This window comes from Caretta caretta, chromosome 2, assembly GCF_965140235.1.
Source record: "Caretta caretta isolate rCarCar2 chromosome 2, rCarCar1.hap1, whole genome shotgun sequence".
Classification (NCBI taxonomy): domain Eukaryota; kingdom Metazoa; phylum Chordata; order Testudines; family Cheloniidae; genus Caretta; species Caretta caretta.
In genome coordinates this window covers 240,828,156-240,841,850 of record NC_134207.1, presented here as the reverse complement: position 1 = coordinate 240,841,850, position 13,695 = coordinate 240,828,156, and the positions used below count along the sequence as shown (strand labels likewise).

The following is a 13,695-nucleotide window of genomic DNA, read 5'->3' as shown; positions in this document are numbered from 1 at the left end:
TTGAACTAATCATACACCTTTCAAGGTTCTAAAGTAACTGTAAAAACTTATGAATTTCCTAAGTGTGGACAGCAAAGTTAAGGCTTAAGCTCAATATGCAGCAATTGTCTAAAAAGCAAATAAAGTTAGGAGGCATAAGGAACAACGGGATGAATAGTACAGAAGTATTATGTCAATTGTATAAATAGTGTGTTCTAACCTGGACTGCAGTGTTCTCTTTACTTATCGCTTCACAAAAAAAGATGTTGCATTATTTGAGGGAGTTCAGAAGATGAGCGATTAAGGGGATGGGTAAACTGTCATGAAGAGTTTTAAAGATTGATACTACTCCCTTTCATCGTGTTCCTCCTTACTAGTCTCCTCTCAAGTACTGTAATTAATAGTATTGAGAGGTAGATAAGGAACTTCTGTTTGTCTCATAACATGAGGACAAGGCGCCATTTAATGAAACTGGCAAATTCAACACTGATAAAAATTTCTTTTTCCACAAAAGTCACAATTAAATTATAAACTTGTGGTAGTGAATTAATCATTGAGGCAAGTTACCTAGGAGACTTCAAAAAAAGTTTGGACATTTATATGGATAACAAGAATATCAGTTCAATAAATATTACACTAAATTTGAAATGTACATATATTACAGTCACAATACTTTTAAAAAAAACTAGCTTTAGAAAGGATACAAACGTTTAAGTTTATGGCATAAGCTAACCTACTGGAAGTTAGAATGTTTCTCTGGGTGGGCTTGTTATCCAATAACAGCATGTTGCAGGATTTCTTCCTCTGTCCTCAGAAGCCCAGTATTTGTGTTCCTAGTTTTTCAGTTCTCATAGTTTTCCAGCCTAAACAAGACACTAATTTCTAATGTAAACTTTTTAAAAAAGCCTTTCACCCCGTCTTGTATACTAAAAAGAAGCAAAAAGGTACAAGCCCATTTTTTTCCCTTTGCAGCTCACCTTTTAAAAGTGTCTGTATGTTGAGTCTGAAACTCTCTTATGTAATACATTAGTTTACATTTTAATTTATTAATGTAACTTCTACTCTAGCAACATGCAATTCTGTTTTATTAGACATGTGTTCATAGTGGAAACACCTTGTAATGGTCAAAATTCATTTGGAGTCAAAATCCTAAATTAGATTATTTGTCCATTAAACACTCAATTATCTTCTTGCAAACTTCTCCATAGGCAGTTAGCTTGGAAAAGAACACTAACGCATAAATTCTTTCTTGTTAGATGTACTTGAGGGATACAATGGTACAATATTTGCTTATGGACAAACATCATCTGGGAAAACACACACTATGGAGGTAAGGTATCTAAAAAGGACTTTCTCACAATATTTTATCATTTTTTCCATAGTTATATACCCTTCTCCTTTTGAAATAAAAGTCCTCAGTCTCCTCTGTTCATCTGGCATCCCTTCCCCCACAATTTCTTGGTGGGCTTGACTGTAATATAGTATTTTGGGCATCATTATTTCCATGAGTCTGGGAATAGCAGTAATTAATTTGTGGAGCCTTATTTGGCCCTCCAGCAGCAGAATAAGAAATACTAAGTATTCCATTAATAGCAGCTTTTTATCTTCAATTTATTATTTAAAAGATTCCTGGGATAATTTTTTACCCTAACCAAATCTTGGTCCTAAATGGGTTGGCAAGACTTCTTAAAAATTTTCTTTCTAGTTACTATTCTAAAATCAACTCCTTCATAGAATCATAGAATATCAGGGTTGGAAGGGACCTCAGGAGGTCATCTAGTCCAACCCCCTGCTCAAAGCAGGACCGATCCCCAACTAAATCATCCTAGCCAGGGCTTTGTCGAGCCTGACCTTAAAAACTTCTAGGGAAGGAGATTCCACCACCTCCCTAGGTAACGCATTCCAGTGTTTCACCACCCTCGTAGTGAAAAAGTTTTTCCTAAAATCCAACCTAAATCTCCCCCACTGCAACTTCTGTGTTCAGTTTGTCATCTTTGAATATTAGAAATCTGTTGTATTCGTGGAATTATAACTGATAAAGAATATTGCATTTAGTTGTTTTTTTTCCTCAAAAGGGAACACTTCATGATCCAGATGGGATGGGGATTATTCCAAGAATAGTGCAAGATATCTTCAATTATATTTACTCCATGGATGAAAATTTGGAGTTCCACATTAAGGTAAATTGTTCGGTTTAAGAAGTACTATTGAAACAAAAAGTTGCATCTGATTTTAAAGTAAAGTAATTGATGGTTAAATCTTTGGGGTTTTTTGGTATGTGTACAAGTCTCCCATTTTATTTGGAAGATATGAATCCAAAGACAGTTGGGCCCAGAGGTTGGGAATACCTATTTTTCATAAATAGGGAATTCATTGACAATAAGATGCTAATCTTTAACAGTGAGGGCAGTTATCCTTTGGTAACTTGGATAATGGTTGTGGTAAATTCTCCATCACTTGAAGTCGTAATTAAGCTTGGATGTTTTTCTAATAGAGATGCTTTGGTTCAACCACAAGTTCTTGGGCTAGGTGCAGGATTCACTGGAAGGAATAAAGTCTCCTGTGTTAGGCAGGAAGTCAGACTAAATTATTTTAATGGTCCCTTTTGGCCTAAAATCTATGAATTACTGTTTTTAATGCTGTATCTTTTTTCATTAGGTGTCATATTTTGAAATATACTTGGATAAAATAAGAGATCTTTTAGATGGTAAGTCTGTGCCCTTTATATAGGATGGGGATAGCAACTTGTTAGACTGTAAAGAAACTTTACCGCCAGATTAGGATAGTTATGTGGCACATTAATGATATGTTGTAAATGGCAACTATCAATGTAGTCTTTTGTTGGCTTTCATAACCTTACAATTGTAAAATTAAGTATAGCTATGCCTTTTCTTTGTATAATGTATTATGTGTATAAAAGCATTTGGGTTTCTCTAATGGCCATTTTGTGTAAATCCTTGTTCAGATGTTAGAATATAAGAATTGCATGGGATACCATGAGAAATGTTTCTGTTTCCCTCGGGATATATATGATCATTCACCACATTATTCTTTTGAACAAATGAAATATCTTATCTGTAGAGTTTTTTTTCTTCCAGTTTCAAAGACCAATCTTTCTGTTCACGAGGACAAAAACAGAGTTCCTTATGTAAAGGTGAGTATAAGTGTTACGCTATTGACTAACCTATCTTTTCTCCATGTACATCACTTATTTATGTTTTGTCAATTTTTAAAGGGCTGCACTGAACGTTTTGTATGTAGTCCGGATGAAGTAATGGATACTATAGATGAAGGAAAATCTAACAGACATGTAGCAGTTACAAGTAAGTGGTTTTTTTTCCTTTCATTGATTTTTATAAACGAGAGAAGCCCAAACTATGAATGTAAGTGAATGGTTCTAGTTTTTTGAAAGATTGACTTTTGTGTAACTCACCTCAGTGTGTCACTTGCTGCAAGAGTAGGTTAAGACAAATTAAAACAATCTTGGTCTATTTAGTTTGTCTCCCCTTCATCTAACTTCCTGTTTCTAGGACAGTGTTACTGAACTTGAGGTTGCATGCCCTTTCTTGGAGTAGGGGCAGAGTACAAGCATGGAGTAGTGAAAGGTCATGATCCCAGATCCATGTCCCCCATCCCTTGAATGTACTCCTGTGTCTGGAAGTAAAGCAGTTTGTGTCTCATGAAGCCACCTGCTTTTTGTCTCTACTACTGCAGAGGCCTATAACAAAGCTGATCACGAGATACCCATGTTTACCTGTCTGCAGATTTAGGCAGCATTCCATAGGTCTAAGCTTCTCTCTTTGGTCCTATGGCACTGTACTAAGTTGTAAAAGTATGTGCCTTGTGTCTTTGGAGCTGTCAGTGGACTGTCTCATTGTAGGCAATATGTAGCCGCCTTCTGAGTGGGACGTAGGGAGGGGAAGCTACAAAATGAGATGGCAAAAAGAGGAAAAACAAAAAATGGTACATTGGGGACAGAAAAGGTAAAACTGAGGCAGAAGAAAAGAGAATATAAACAAAAAATATGGCAGTATTTGGCCAAGGGAATGGACAAGCTTTTCATCCACAGAGGACTTCATCAGAAAAACGTTGGGACCTGCTGTTTTTGGTGGAAATTTCCTGTTCCTGCTGCCTGTTCCTACTTTATCAGTAAAAGGTTGAGGAAGGCAATCAAATATCGAGGCCAAGCCTGCTCTGGCCCTCCCTTTGATCAGGAGAGTGTTTTGGAGGAGTGATAAGCCAAACACAGTTACTTTTTTTTCTTGGTGGCAGCAAGGAACAGAAACCAGGACTGGTCAGCATTTAAAGGCTGAGGAACAGGGAAGTAGCAATGGATGGGAACAAGGGACTATTCCTTCTTCACACTTCCTCAGCTTCTCTTGTAGCTACCCACACATCTTTAAAGGGCTATGGGGGATTTAGGGTTGTTTCTGTCTGACACAGAGCTAGAGAGAAGACTAAATAGGGGGCTCTTCTTCTCCCTCTTCACCTCCAAAGTAAATCAGCTTAGACTTCTGTTACTGAACTCAAAGAACTGTTTTAATTCAATATGAAATGTGTGTCTTTGAAAGTTTACTTGTGTTTCACATCTTACCTATGCTATAAAGCATAAAGAAAAAAAAATCATTATCTTATAACAAAAATGAAATAGTTTCTAAAGGTAACTCTACACTTTGGGTCAGTATGTAACAGCTTTGGAAAAAAAAGTGACAAATGTTCTAGTGTTTCTAATAAACTCCAAAAATACTTAAGCCCAGAGTAAAAGGCCAGACTAGTAAATGTCAATATACTTTACATTTTATTAATAGAAATGTGTAGGAAAAAAGCTGACTTAATCTATTGAATAAAATGGGATAGACCCTTCATTTGCCTGCTTTCGTTTAAATACACTGTATTCATCACAAACTACTGTAAGGCTGTCTATCTCTAGAGATATTCACTGTGAGAGGTTCATGTTGTATACTAAATGTTCAGCTAAGGTCAAATTAGAGTAATTGTTACCCAGTGCAGATTTGTTGTATAAACAAGTGTTTTGAAAATTCTTAAATATTTGCATTATAGATATGAATGAACACAGCTCTCGAAGTCATAGTATCTTCCTTATTAATGTAAAACAAGAAAACACTCAAACAGAACAGAAACTGAGTGGAAAACTTTACCTTGTGGACTTGGCAGGTAGTGAAAAGGTAACTTCGTCTTTATATATTTGAAAACTAAAGGAACATACAGAACCTTGTTTAACGTAGAGCTCAAGTATCACTTTCTAAGAATACACAAATCATAATTCTGACTCCTCAGTCAGCTTCATGACTCGTTTCAACTCCAGTGCTCATATATGAAACCCTAACTCCAGTATAGGCTAGTTTTATATGCTCCCTATTGATAGATAAGCTTGAATTTGGTAAAAGGTATAGTGATTTTTTTTTTGTACATGGAAAAAAGTAGATTTAAGTTCATTGTCCCTGTTTAAGTGTGATATGACAAATGGGAGGTGTGGGTTGTGATTGGTTATATGTTGGAATTGAAAGGAGTTTGTTGTGAAGGTGGTGTCAGTGTGGATATTGTGTAGGTTGTGGTTGCTTGTGTTAACGCTGTCCTAACTGGTGATCACGCTGACTGGAAATGCACTTGAGAAACCTTAATTCTGAGACAAGGCTGTTATGTGGAAATTTCTTCCTTATTTCCATTGAATGGAGTCACCTTGTGCACCACTCTGCCAGTACTGTGAGCTCCCTATTTATGGGGTTCTGCTTGTCCCCTATAGTCCATCAGGCATTAGGCCTGAGTGAATTATGGTGTTTAAATTGAGTTTGGATAGTAGCATGAGTGATAGGCACAAAGCATTTGACCAAAAAGAATAAGATCATGAGAAAGGGGGATTGTTTAGGTTAAGTTTATAGTGACCCTTGAAATACCAGTGTTATCTTACTTAGAATTTAGGTTGAGGTAATAAAAATAAAGAAAAACATGGCTAATCGGGTACCCACCAGGTGCAGGAAATAATTAGTTATATTAGTTTGTTTTAAAAATAAATGCTTACTCCTGTAACTAGGGAAAAATATGGCAAAGTGAGATGAGGAAACCTTGAAGAGAGCAAGTTTCAGCCCTGAACTGCTTTGTCTGATTTTAGTTAAGGTCCAAAAACCCACTGTGACATCACTTGTTTATTTATAGTGTATAAAAAGCCCAAGGTTTTCAAGGTTTTTTGTCAGAGCTTTTCCTTGCCCCTCTGGAGACATGCCATCATGGAAAGGCATTTCCAGGCCTGATCCTGTTGTGAGTATCTGGCCAGAGGAGTGCAACAAAAATTACAAAAAGTTTAGAAAACTTGATCTACAAGGAAAGGTTAAAAAAGTGGCCATGTTGTCAAATCCCTTTCACTGTTTTACTGGTTCCTAAAAATGGTCAGTGAGCAGTTTTTTCCAACAAATTGTGCACCCACCTTATAGTATATGTATTTGTGTTGTAGTTGTTTACACTTAACACTTGTTTACATTAATAGAATAAAACGTAACTTCAAAATTCTTTCAGTGTAGATTGGGAGAATGTGAGGGAAGGGAAATGCAGATCATAGAACTGTAGAGCAAGGTTGGGCATTTAGACTAGGAAACTAGGCTGGGTAGCAGATCTGGGGACAGGTGTTAGCAGGAACCGGTGATGCTTCCTGTTCTTTCAGAGTAACAGCCGTGTTAGTCTGTATTCGCAAAAAGAAAAGGAGTACTTGTGGCACCTTAGAGACTAACCAATTTATTTGAGCATAAGCTTTCGTGAGCTACAGCTCACTTCATCGGAAGTGAACTGTAGCTCATGAAAGCTTATGCTCAAATAAATTGGTTAGTCTCTAAGGTGCCACAAGTACTCCTTTTCTTTTTGCTTCCTGTTCTTCATTCTCTCCCATCTTTATCCATGACCCTCACGTACCTTCTGAAAGAAGTCATGTTGTAGTAATTTTCCACTGCAATCTCCTCTGCTCTTATAGACTTTCAGTGTCGGGAACTTGTATCTGAGGTTTTTTTTTGTGGCAGAGGCTGTTTTTGAATCTGGTCTATATCGGCTTTCCCTGTTGTTTAAGATGGTAACTTTCCTGCCTGATTTGATTGACTTTTGGGTTAATTGGTGTCCATAACTTCGAATTTCTTAGCTTTTGCACATGAATAAGGTTAAGATTTTGTCACGGAGGTAATGGAAGTCACGAAATTGGTGACTTCCAGGCAGGGCTTTGGAGCTGTGCTCTGGCTCCGGTCCAGCTCCAGGCAAAAACCTGCTGCTCCGCAAGCTCTGCTCCAAAGCCCTGCTTCCAGGAACCTCTGACATTTTCGCTTCAGCCCCGGAGTAGCAGAGCTGGAGCTGTCAGCCAGCGGGGCAACCCGGTGGCACGGGCAGACCCCCGCATCTCCAGGCCGCTGCGGGGAGGGGAACAGGGGGATCCCACAGTCTGTCACTGAGGGTAGGGGGAATCCTGGAGGCCCAGCAGCAGTGGGTGCTGGACCCTCCTCTTTCCCCATTTTGTCATAGTTATTTTTAATAAAAGTCAGGGACTTTTGGTTATTGCCTGTGACTTGTCCATAACTTTTACTAAAAATAACCATGACACAGTCTTAGCATTATGCATGAATTGTTTGTTTGCATTCAATCCTTTTTTTTAAATGACCGGTGAGTACAGTTGGTCAGACTTTTCACCAAAATTGGGTTTTCAATTCAATTAATTTTTTCATAGAAAGTGTCTGCTTTCCTTGGGAAATTTTTGATTTTCATTGGAAATACTGATTAGTCTTGAGCTGAAAACTTTTGTTGTTTGATGGAAAATCAGAATTTTTCTTCGGGTGGTGTGGAGTGAGGGAAGGGAATCCATTTTCCCAGCTTGCTCTGCCAGTTAGTGGTGCTACAGCGACACTTGGTTTTAAAAAAGAGCAAGCTGTTCAGGCTTTTTTATAAGCACTGAACCTGAAAAATGCTTTCTAGAGCGTTTACTTGTATTTACTCAATCTTTTTTAGGTTAGTAAAACTGGAGCAGAAGGTGCTCTGCTGGATGAAGCTAAGAACATCAACAAGTCTCTCTCAGCTCTTGGAAATGTCATTTCTGCTTTGGCTGAAAGCAGTGTAAGTGTTTTTTTTAAGTCCAGAAAAAGAGAGAATACAGATGTAATAGTGCCCAGGAAATATGGGCTGAAATTTTCAAGGAGGTGCATGGGATTTAACCACACATCTCCCATACATTGCCTTAAAAATCTCAACCATTGTATCACTACATTGCAAGTGCAACAGTGTCTCTTACAGTGTCTCTTGCTGTGTAAATCAGAATTTTAAATAATCTTCTGACATTATATAAGCTTATATTAAATATCTTAATGGAAGTTTCCTTTACCCTAAAAGTACAAGAGCTTGGACATAACTCTCTCTTATTTGAAAGGTTTGTTCTTGTACCACTGTGTTGGGCATTGTTTAAGAACTTGAAGAGAAATTATCTTCTTGCTAATTTATTGGGCTTAGCTGAATTGAGCGCAGATCCTTATCCAACAAACTAGATAGTTGTCTGTCAACTCTAACTTAGTCCTTCAAACATATGCTAATCTATACATTTATTCATTCCAGACTTATGTTCCATATCGTGACAGTAAAATGACCAGAATCCTTCAGGATTCATTGGGTGGTAACTGCAGAACCACTATTGTAATTTGCTGCTCTCCATCATCATACAATGAGTCTGAAACTAAATCAACGCTCTTGTTTGGTCAAAGGTGAGTAAACAATTTAAAAATGCTAGTCGGGAGAGACATTTGTCTCATTGAAGACTTGTAAGTCATGAAGTGCAAGCAACTTTTTATTACACTCCCATGCATCTTATCTGGTAAGATTGGTGTAAGTAAACGCCTTCGATGAAATAACTGCAAAAGATGTCTGCTCTTATCAAGCAAGTAGGTTGAGCTCTTAAATTCTGCTGCTGACTGCATGTTCAAATATACACATTAATACTTCATTCTTTCTGTTTAAAAACCAAAAAGATCAGTGCAGAAAGGCACTAATGCAGAATAATTTTTAATTTAAATTTACAGATGGTTACGGTTCCTATATCAAATATAATATAAACACTTTAACTCATGTATACACGCTGCTAAGCATTTTAGTGCCCGATTATGTAGTGTGCCTAAAATATCATTAAGCAGGGCTTGAAAAATCCACTCATCATGGCAAGTAGGAACCTTTTTTTGTGAGTGTCGTGGACCAATATCATCCTCTTCAGCAGAGTTTACTTTCATTTAAAATAAAGCTTCTCTTCCTTGTGGAAGAAAAGATTGATCTAATGCTGTCTGCCTAAGACTGCAGAGTTCCAGTACTCGCTTCTGCAGCTGCTCTTACCATGCTACAGTGTAAATACTGACCAGAGTGTATGAGGATTTTGGGGGGGGGGGGGCTGTTACTATTCATTACCTTTATGTGCTTCAGTGAAACAGGGAATTGTTGATCTTGCTCTTTTGCTGCTTAGCAAAGCACTGAGCAGTAGCAAAGGCTGTCACTGGAGCTATTTGTGGTGGAGGAAAACTCAGAAATGAGAAAAGTGAATGGTAGAGTAGCAGAGACCACACCAAAGCCCTCTTCAGGCTTTTGAATGGGGGGAACACAGAACGCTGCATCTCCTTTCTGGCAGCTGAGGAAAGAGGGGTTCAAATTTCAACTATGCTGTTCAGCTAGTCCCTGAACGAAATCCAGCAACAATACCCTGGTAGGAATCCCAGCAGGTGGGGGTGTATGGATATAGGCATCTTATGTGGGTGTTTCCCCTACGCAGTGAGGACTCCATTTCTGTGCAGGGTAAACACCTAGATGGGATAAGTCTTTGACTATTGGATGTCCAGTAAAACCCGGTGGATGTGGATGAGGGTTTGAGCATGTGGGACATGAGTTTGGACCTGGGGGTGGGGAGAAGAGATCAATGGATGGGATAGCAAACTTCAGGGCAGAAAGTAAGGTGGGATGTACACACAATAAGGGGGGGAATAGACAAAGATATATGGAGGCAGAAGGAGAGAGAAGGAAACAGACACTTGCTTCATAGTCCTGATCTCTGCCTCTTCAGATTCACTTTGCTGTTGTGGCTACTGGTAAACGTTCCCTTACAAGTCCCTGGGGAAGGGCATGTAACTGCCAACAAAACATTGAAATAGACTGTGTGCAAAGTAAACAATTGAAAAATAGATAACTGCTAACATACTATAGATAATCTGAATGGTTACAGTGCATCAGTTACACCATTTTCAAATGGAAATGAAGGGTCAGATTCTTGAACCCAGTTACTGTGAACTATTTGAGCCATCTGTGTGCCACTCATTCCCTGCCTGCACACACAATTCTCTACCTCTGGGCAAGACCTTAAATTGTTGCCCTGATTGAGCTCTCTAGCCCGTTTCCTGTAACGTGCATTACAGTAAGAATTCTTTAACACTTAATTACTAATACAGGCTCATTTTATATTTAAATCCAAAATATAGAGAAACATTTTATTCCAAAAAAACAAAGGAATCAGGCAATCCTTATCATTAGGAACTCTAAGAATTTGGATATTTTTGACATGAATCTGTTCTCCCATCACTACTATTATTCTGTCTGATTTTAATTCTCTGTTTTTAAACTGCCAATTTAATAATTCCATCCCCTGAAAAGTGAGTTGACTTTTCTTCTTAATCTGCTCCTCTTTATCCAGCCATTGTTTTACTTAGAACACATCCATCTGAGGAATTAATTTAGTGGATCAAGTTTCCAGCTGGCCTTACAGAGAAAACATTTTAGTATGGAAAGAATTTGTTGTGTGGAGTGATTCAAAAAGTTTTCTGATTGCCAGATCAAGGAAACTAAGTAACTGAGAGTAAGTTCACCTGAAAGACTGAAGTTTTGAGCTTAACATCCTTAGTTTCCCAGGTTCCTCTCCTCTGAACTGTTATCTAAGTAATTTCTATAGAAGTTGGTCTCCCAATAATTCATCTTCATAAAACGTGAATGTATCGCGTTCCTACCATCTCATTTCATGAGCCATACACTTAGTGTCTTTCACTCGCATCTTGAAATGCTTTAGTAACATTAATTCTCACGCCCTTCTGAGAGCTTTTACCTATTTTAGAGAGAAATATAAAATCTGTCTCCAGAGTAACCAGCATCAATTAAAAATTTACAGTAACATTCCTTTTTAGTTACAATTTAGATTAAATCCACCAAAGGTATGTACACCTCTACCCCGATATAATGTGGTCCAATATAACGCGAATTCAGATATAACGTGGTAAAGCAGTGCTCCGGGGAGCGGGGCTGCTTTGCCTCGTTATATCCGAATTCGTGTTACCGCAAGCGGTTCTTCTGCACCCCCTCCCCCTTTACTTGCTGAGGGCCCCCCCCCCGCCCCAGCTCACCTCTGCTCCGCCTCCTCCTCCTCCCATGAGTGCGCCGCAGCTCCGCTTCTCCCTCCCTCCCAGGCTTGATTGGAACGGCAAGCCTGGAGGGGAAGGAGGGAGAAGTGGACCGGCGACAGCACGCTCAGGGGAGGAGGCGGAACGGAGGTGAGCTGGGGCGGGGAGCAGTTCCTCTCCCTACCCCGATATAACGCTGTCCTCGGGAACCAAAAAATCTTGCCATCTTATAGGTGAGACCGTGTTATATTGGGGTAGAGGTGTATATGTGATAGCAATCAATTTGAGGAATGAGGCATACTAGAGACTGTCAGGAAGTGAGAAGTATACTTTGTTGGAGTTTAGGGTTTCATAATAAAAATAACCGAGGATCATATGGGGAAACATTTCTTCTTCAAGTAGTGTCCCTATGGGCACTCCACTTCAGGTACACGTGCACCCCACATGCTTTCTATTAGAGATTTTCATTAGTAGTGTCCGTTCAGCCCGCGTATGATATCCTTGTGTCCCACACTTAGTGGCGCTGAAACAATTTTAATAGTAGGGATGCTGAAAGCCAGCCCCCTTACCCATATTCACCACCTCCTCCCCCCACCCCCGCCAGCTGAGGCTGGCAGCCAGGACCCCGGGCGCGGGGCTGGCAGCATCCCTAGTTCCCACGCCTGTGCCCACAATGAAGCTATATCAGGTTGCGCGGGTGAACCGCCCTCAATTCCTTCTCAGCTGCCTCAGCCTGAGACGGAACTTAGCATGTCTTCTTTACATGTACCTCAGCTATTGCTGAGCTTGTTTCTTTCTCAGTTTAGTTACCTTAGTAGTTAGTTCTGATTTTTTTTTTTTAAATTTATATTCTCTGGGAAAGTCCTTCCTGAGAGGGACATGCCTGATTCACTGGGGTTTAAATGTGTAGAGAGGCCATCCTTTTGTGTAGACATGCCTGATTCACTGGGGTTTAAATGTGTAGAGAGGCCCTCCTTTTGTGTAGAGAGGCCATCCTGATTAGTGACAGACACACAAAGTGCATTTGCTGCTGGGAGAGTCGAACATACTATAGAAGTGTAACTTCTATTTAGCCCTTCAAATCCAGGGCTCAGAAGAACAGTCATTACAACTTGATTTCTTAGATGATGGTGCACCCCCCTGTACATCAGTTTTCCCTCTGAGCCTCTAGCACCTCCTTGACCTTAGTGCAACACTCTCCCAGAAAGGGGAAATCCTCAGACCTCCTCTAAACATTGTAAGAGGAGCTTTAATTTCCCTCTCAGGGATCCAACCCCCAAAACCTTGTTTTCTGACCAGGTTGACACCTCAGAAACGTCATCCTTGAGGCTCAGTACCATGGAGGCAAGGAGCTCCACCAGAACTGGTGAAATAGGAAAGTGCCGCAGCCCTAAGGCTAAACATGGCTCTGGAAAGGCTTTGATACCATCTAGTGGAGATGGTCAGAACAAGTTCAGATGTTCTGTACCATCAGAGTTTTTACTCTTGTTCTGTTACCTTGTTGAGTTCTTTGGTACCAAATAAGCCTCCAGACACATCAGCACCATTTGCAAAGCACTTCAAGCTATCGGTACTGTCTGGCAAGGGCAAGCTTACAGGTCTGTGTCTCACACAGATGTTTGAGGCTCCCCCCATTTGATGCAACTTCACAACAGGCTTCGTCACTGAAGGATCAGTTTTGACAGGATGATTGAGGGTTTGACCTCTCCTGCCGCATTAGCCTGCCAGCTTCAACGTTTTGTCCACCTCCCTCCCATTTGGAGACCAACTGTTCCATTTTGAATAACCACAGGAACGTATCACCTTGGACAAATGGGTGATGGAAGTAATATCTTTGGGCTGTGCCATCCATTTTACCTCCCTCCTTGTTCCCCTTCTCTTTCCCGCTTCAGGGACATATCTTATAAATTACTGTTAAGACAAGAAATAAAACCCTTCTTCGTTTAGGGGTGATAGAAGTGGTCCCCACTCAGCATAGGGGAAGTGGGGGGGAGGGGCCTTTTGTTCCCAGGTGTTCGCTTGTAGTAAAGAAAAATAGAGTGTGGAGACCAATCTTAGATCTAAGACTTCTAAACAAATTCGTGAGGCCTCAAAAGGTCAGGGATGGTGATTCTGGTAGCTGCCATTCCTTCTCTATATTCAGGGGTTGGTTTTGGCCCTTGACCTTCAAGATTCATACTTCTATGTAGTGATACACCTGCCTTGCAAAAGGTTCCTGCATTTTGTCATAGGCCAGGATCATTTTCAATACGAGATGCTCCTGTTCGGGGTCTCCTTGGCTCCAAGAGTGTTTTCAAAGATTCTATCTATGGTGACTGCC

General features: G+C 39.9%; 1 protein-coding gene across 2 annotated transcripts in view; it reads left to right on the top strand.

The window, feature by feature from the left end:
• Positions 1–13,695, top strand: part of KIF5B (kinesin family member 5B) — a 67,557-nt gene that overhangs the window by 12,892 nt on the left and 40,970 nt on the right. For both annotated transcript variants that reach the window (XM_075125964.1, XM_048837747.2), the window contains exons 3-10: positions 1,236–1,309; positions 2,055–2,159; positions 2,638–2,686; positions 3,078–3,133; positions 3,215–3,302; positions 5,041–5,165; positions 7,975–8,079; positions 8,572–8,717. In XM_075125964.1, the coding sequence (XP_074982065.1) occupies positions 1,236–1,309; positions 2,055–2,159; positions 2,638–2,686; positions 3,078–3,133; positions 3,215–3,302; positions 5,041–5,165; positions 7,975–8,079; positions 8,572–8,717 (748 nt within the window). The remainder of the gene's footprint in view (positions 1–1,235; positions 1,310–2,054; positions 2,160–2,637; positions 2,687–3,077; positions 3,134–3,214; positions 3,303–5,040; positions 5,166–7,974; positions 8,080–8,571; positions 8,718–13,695) is intronic.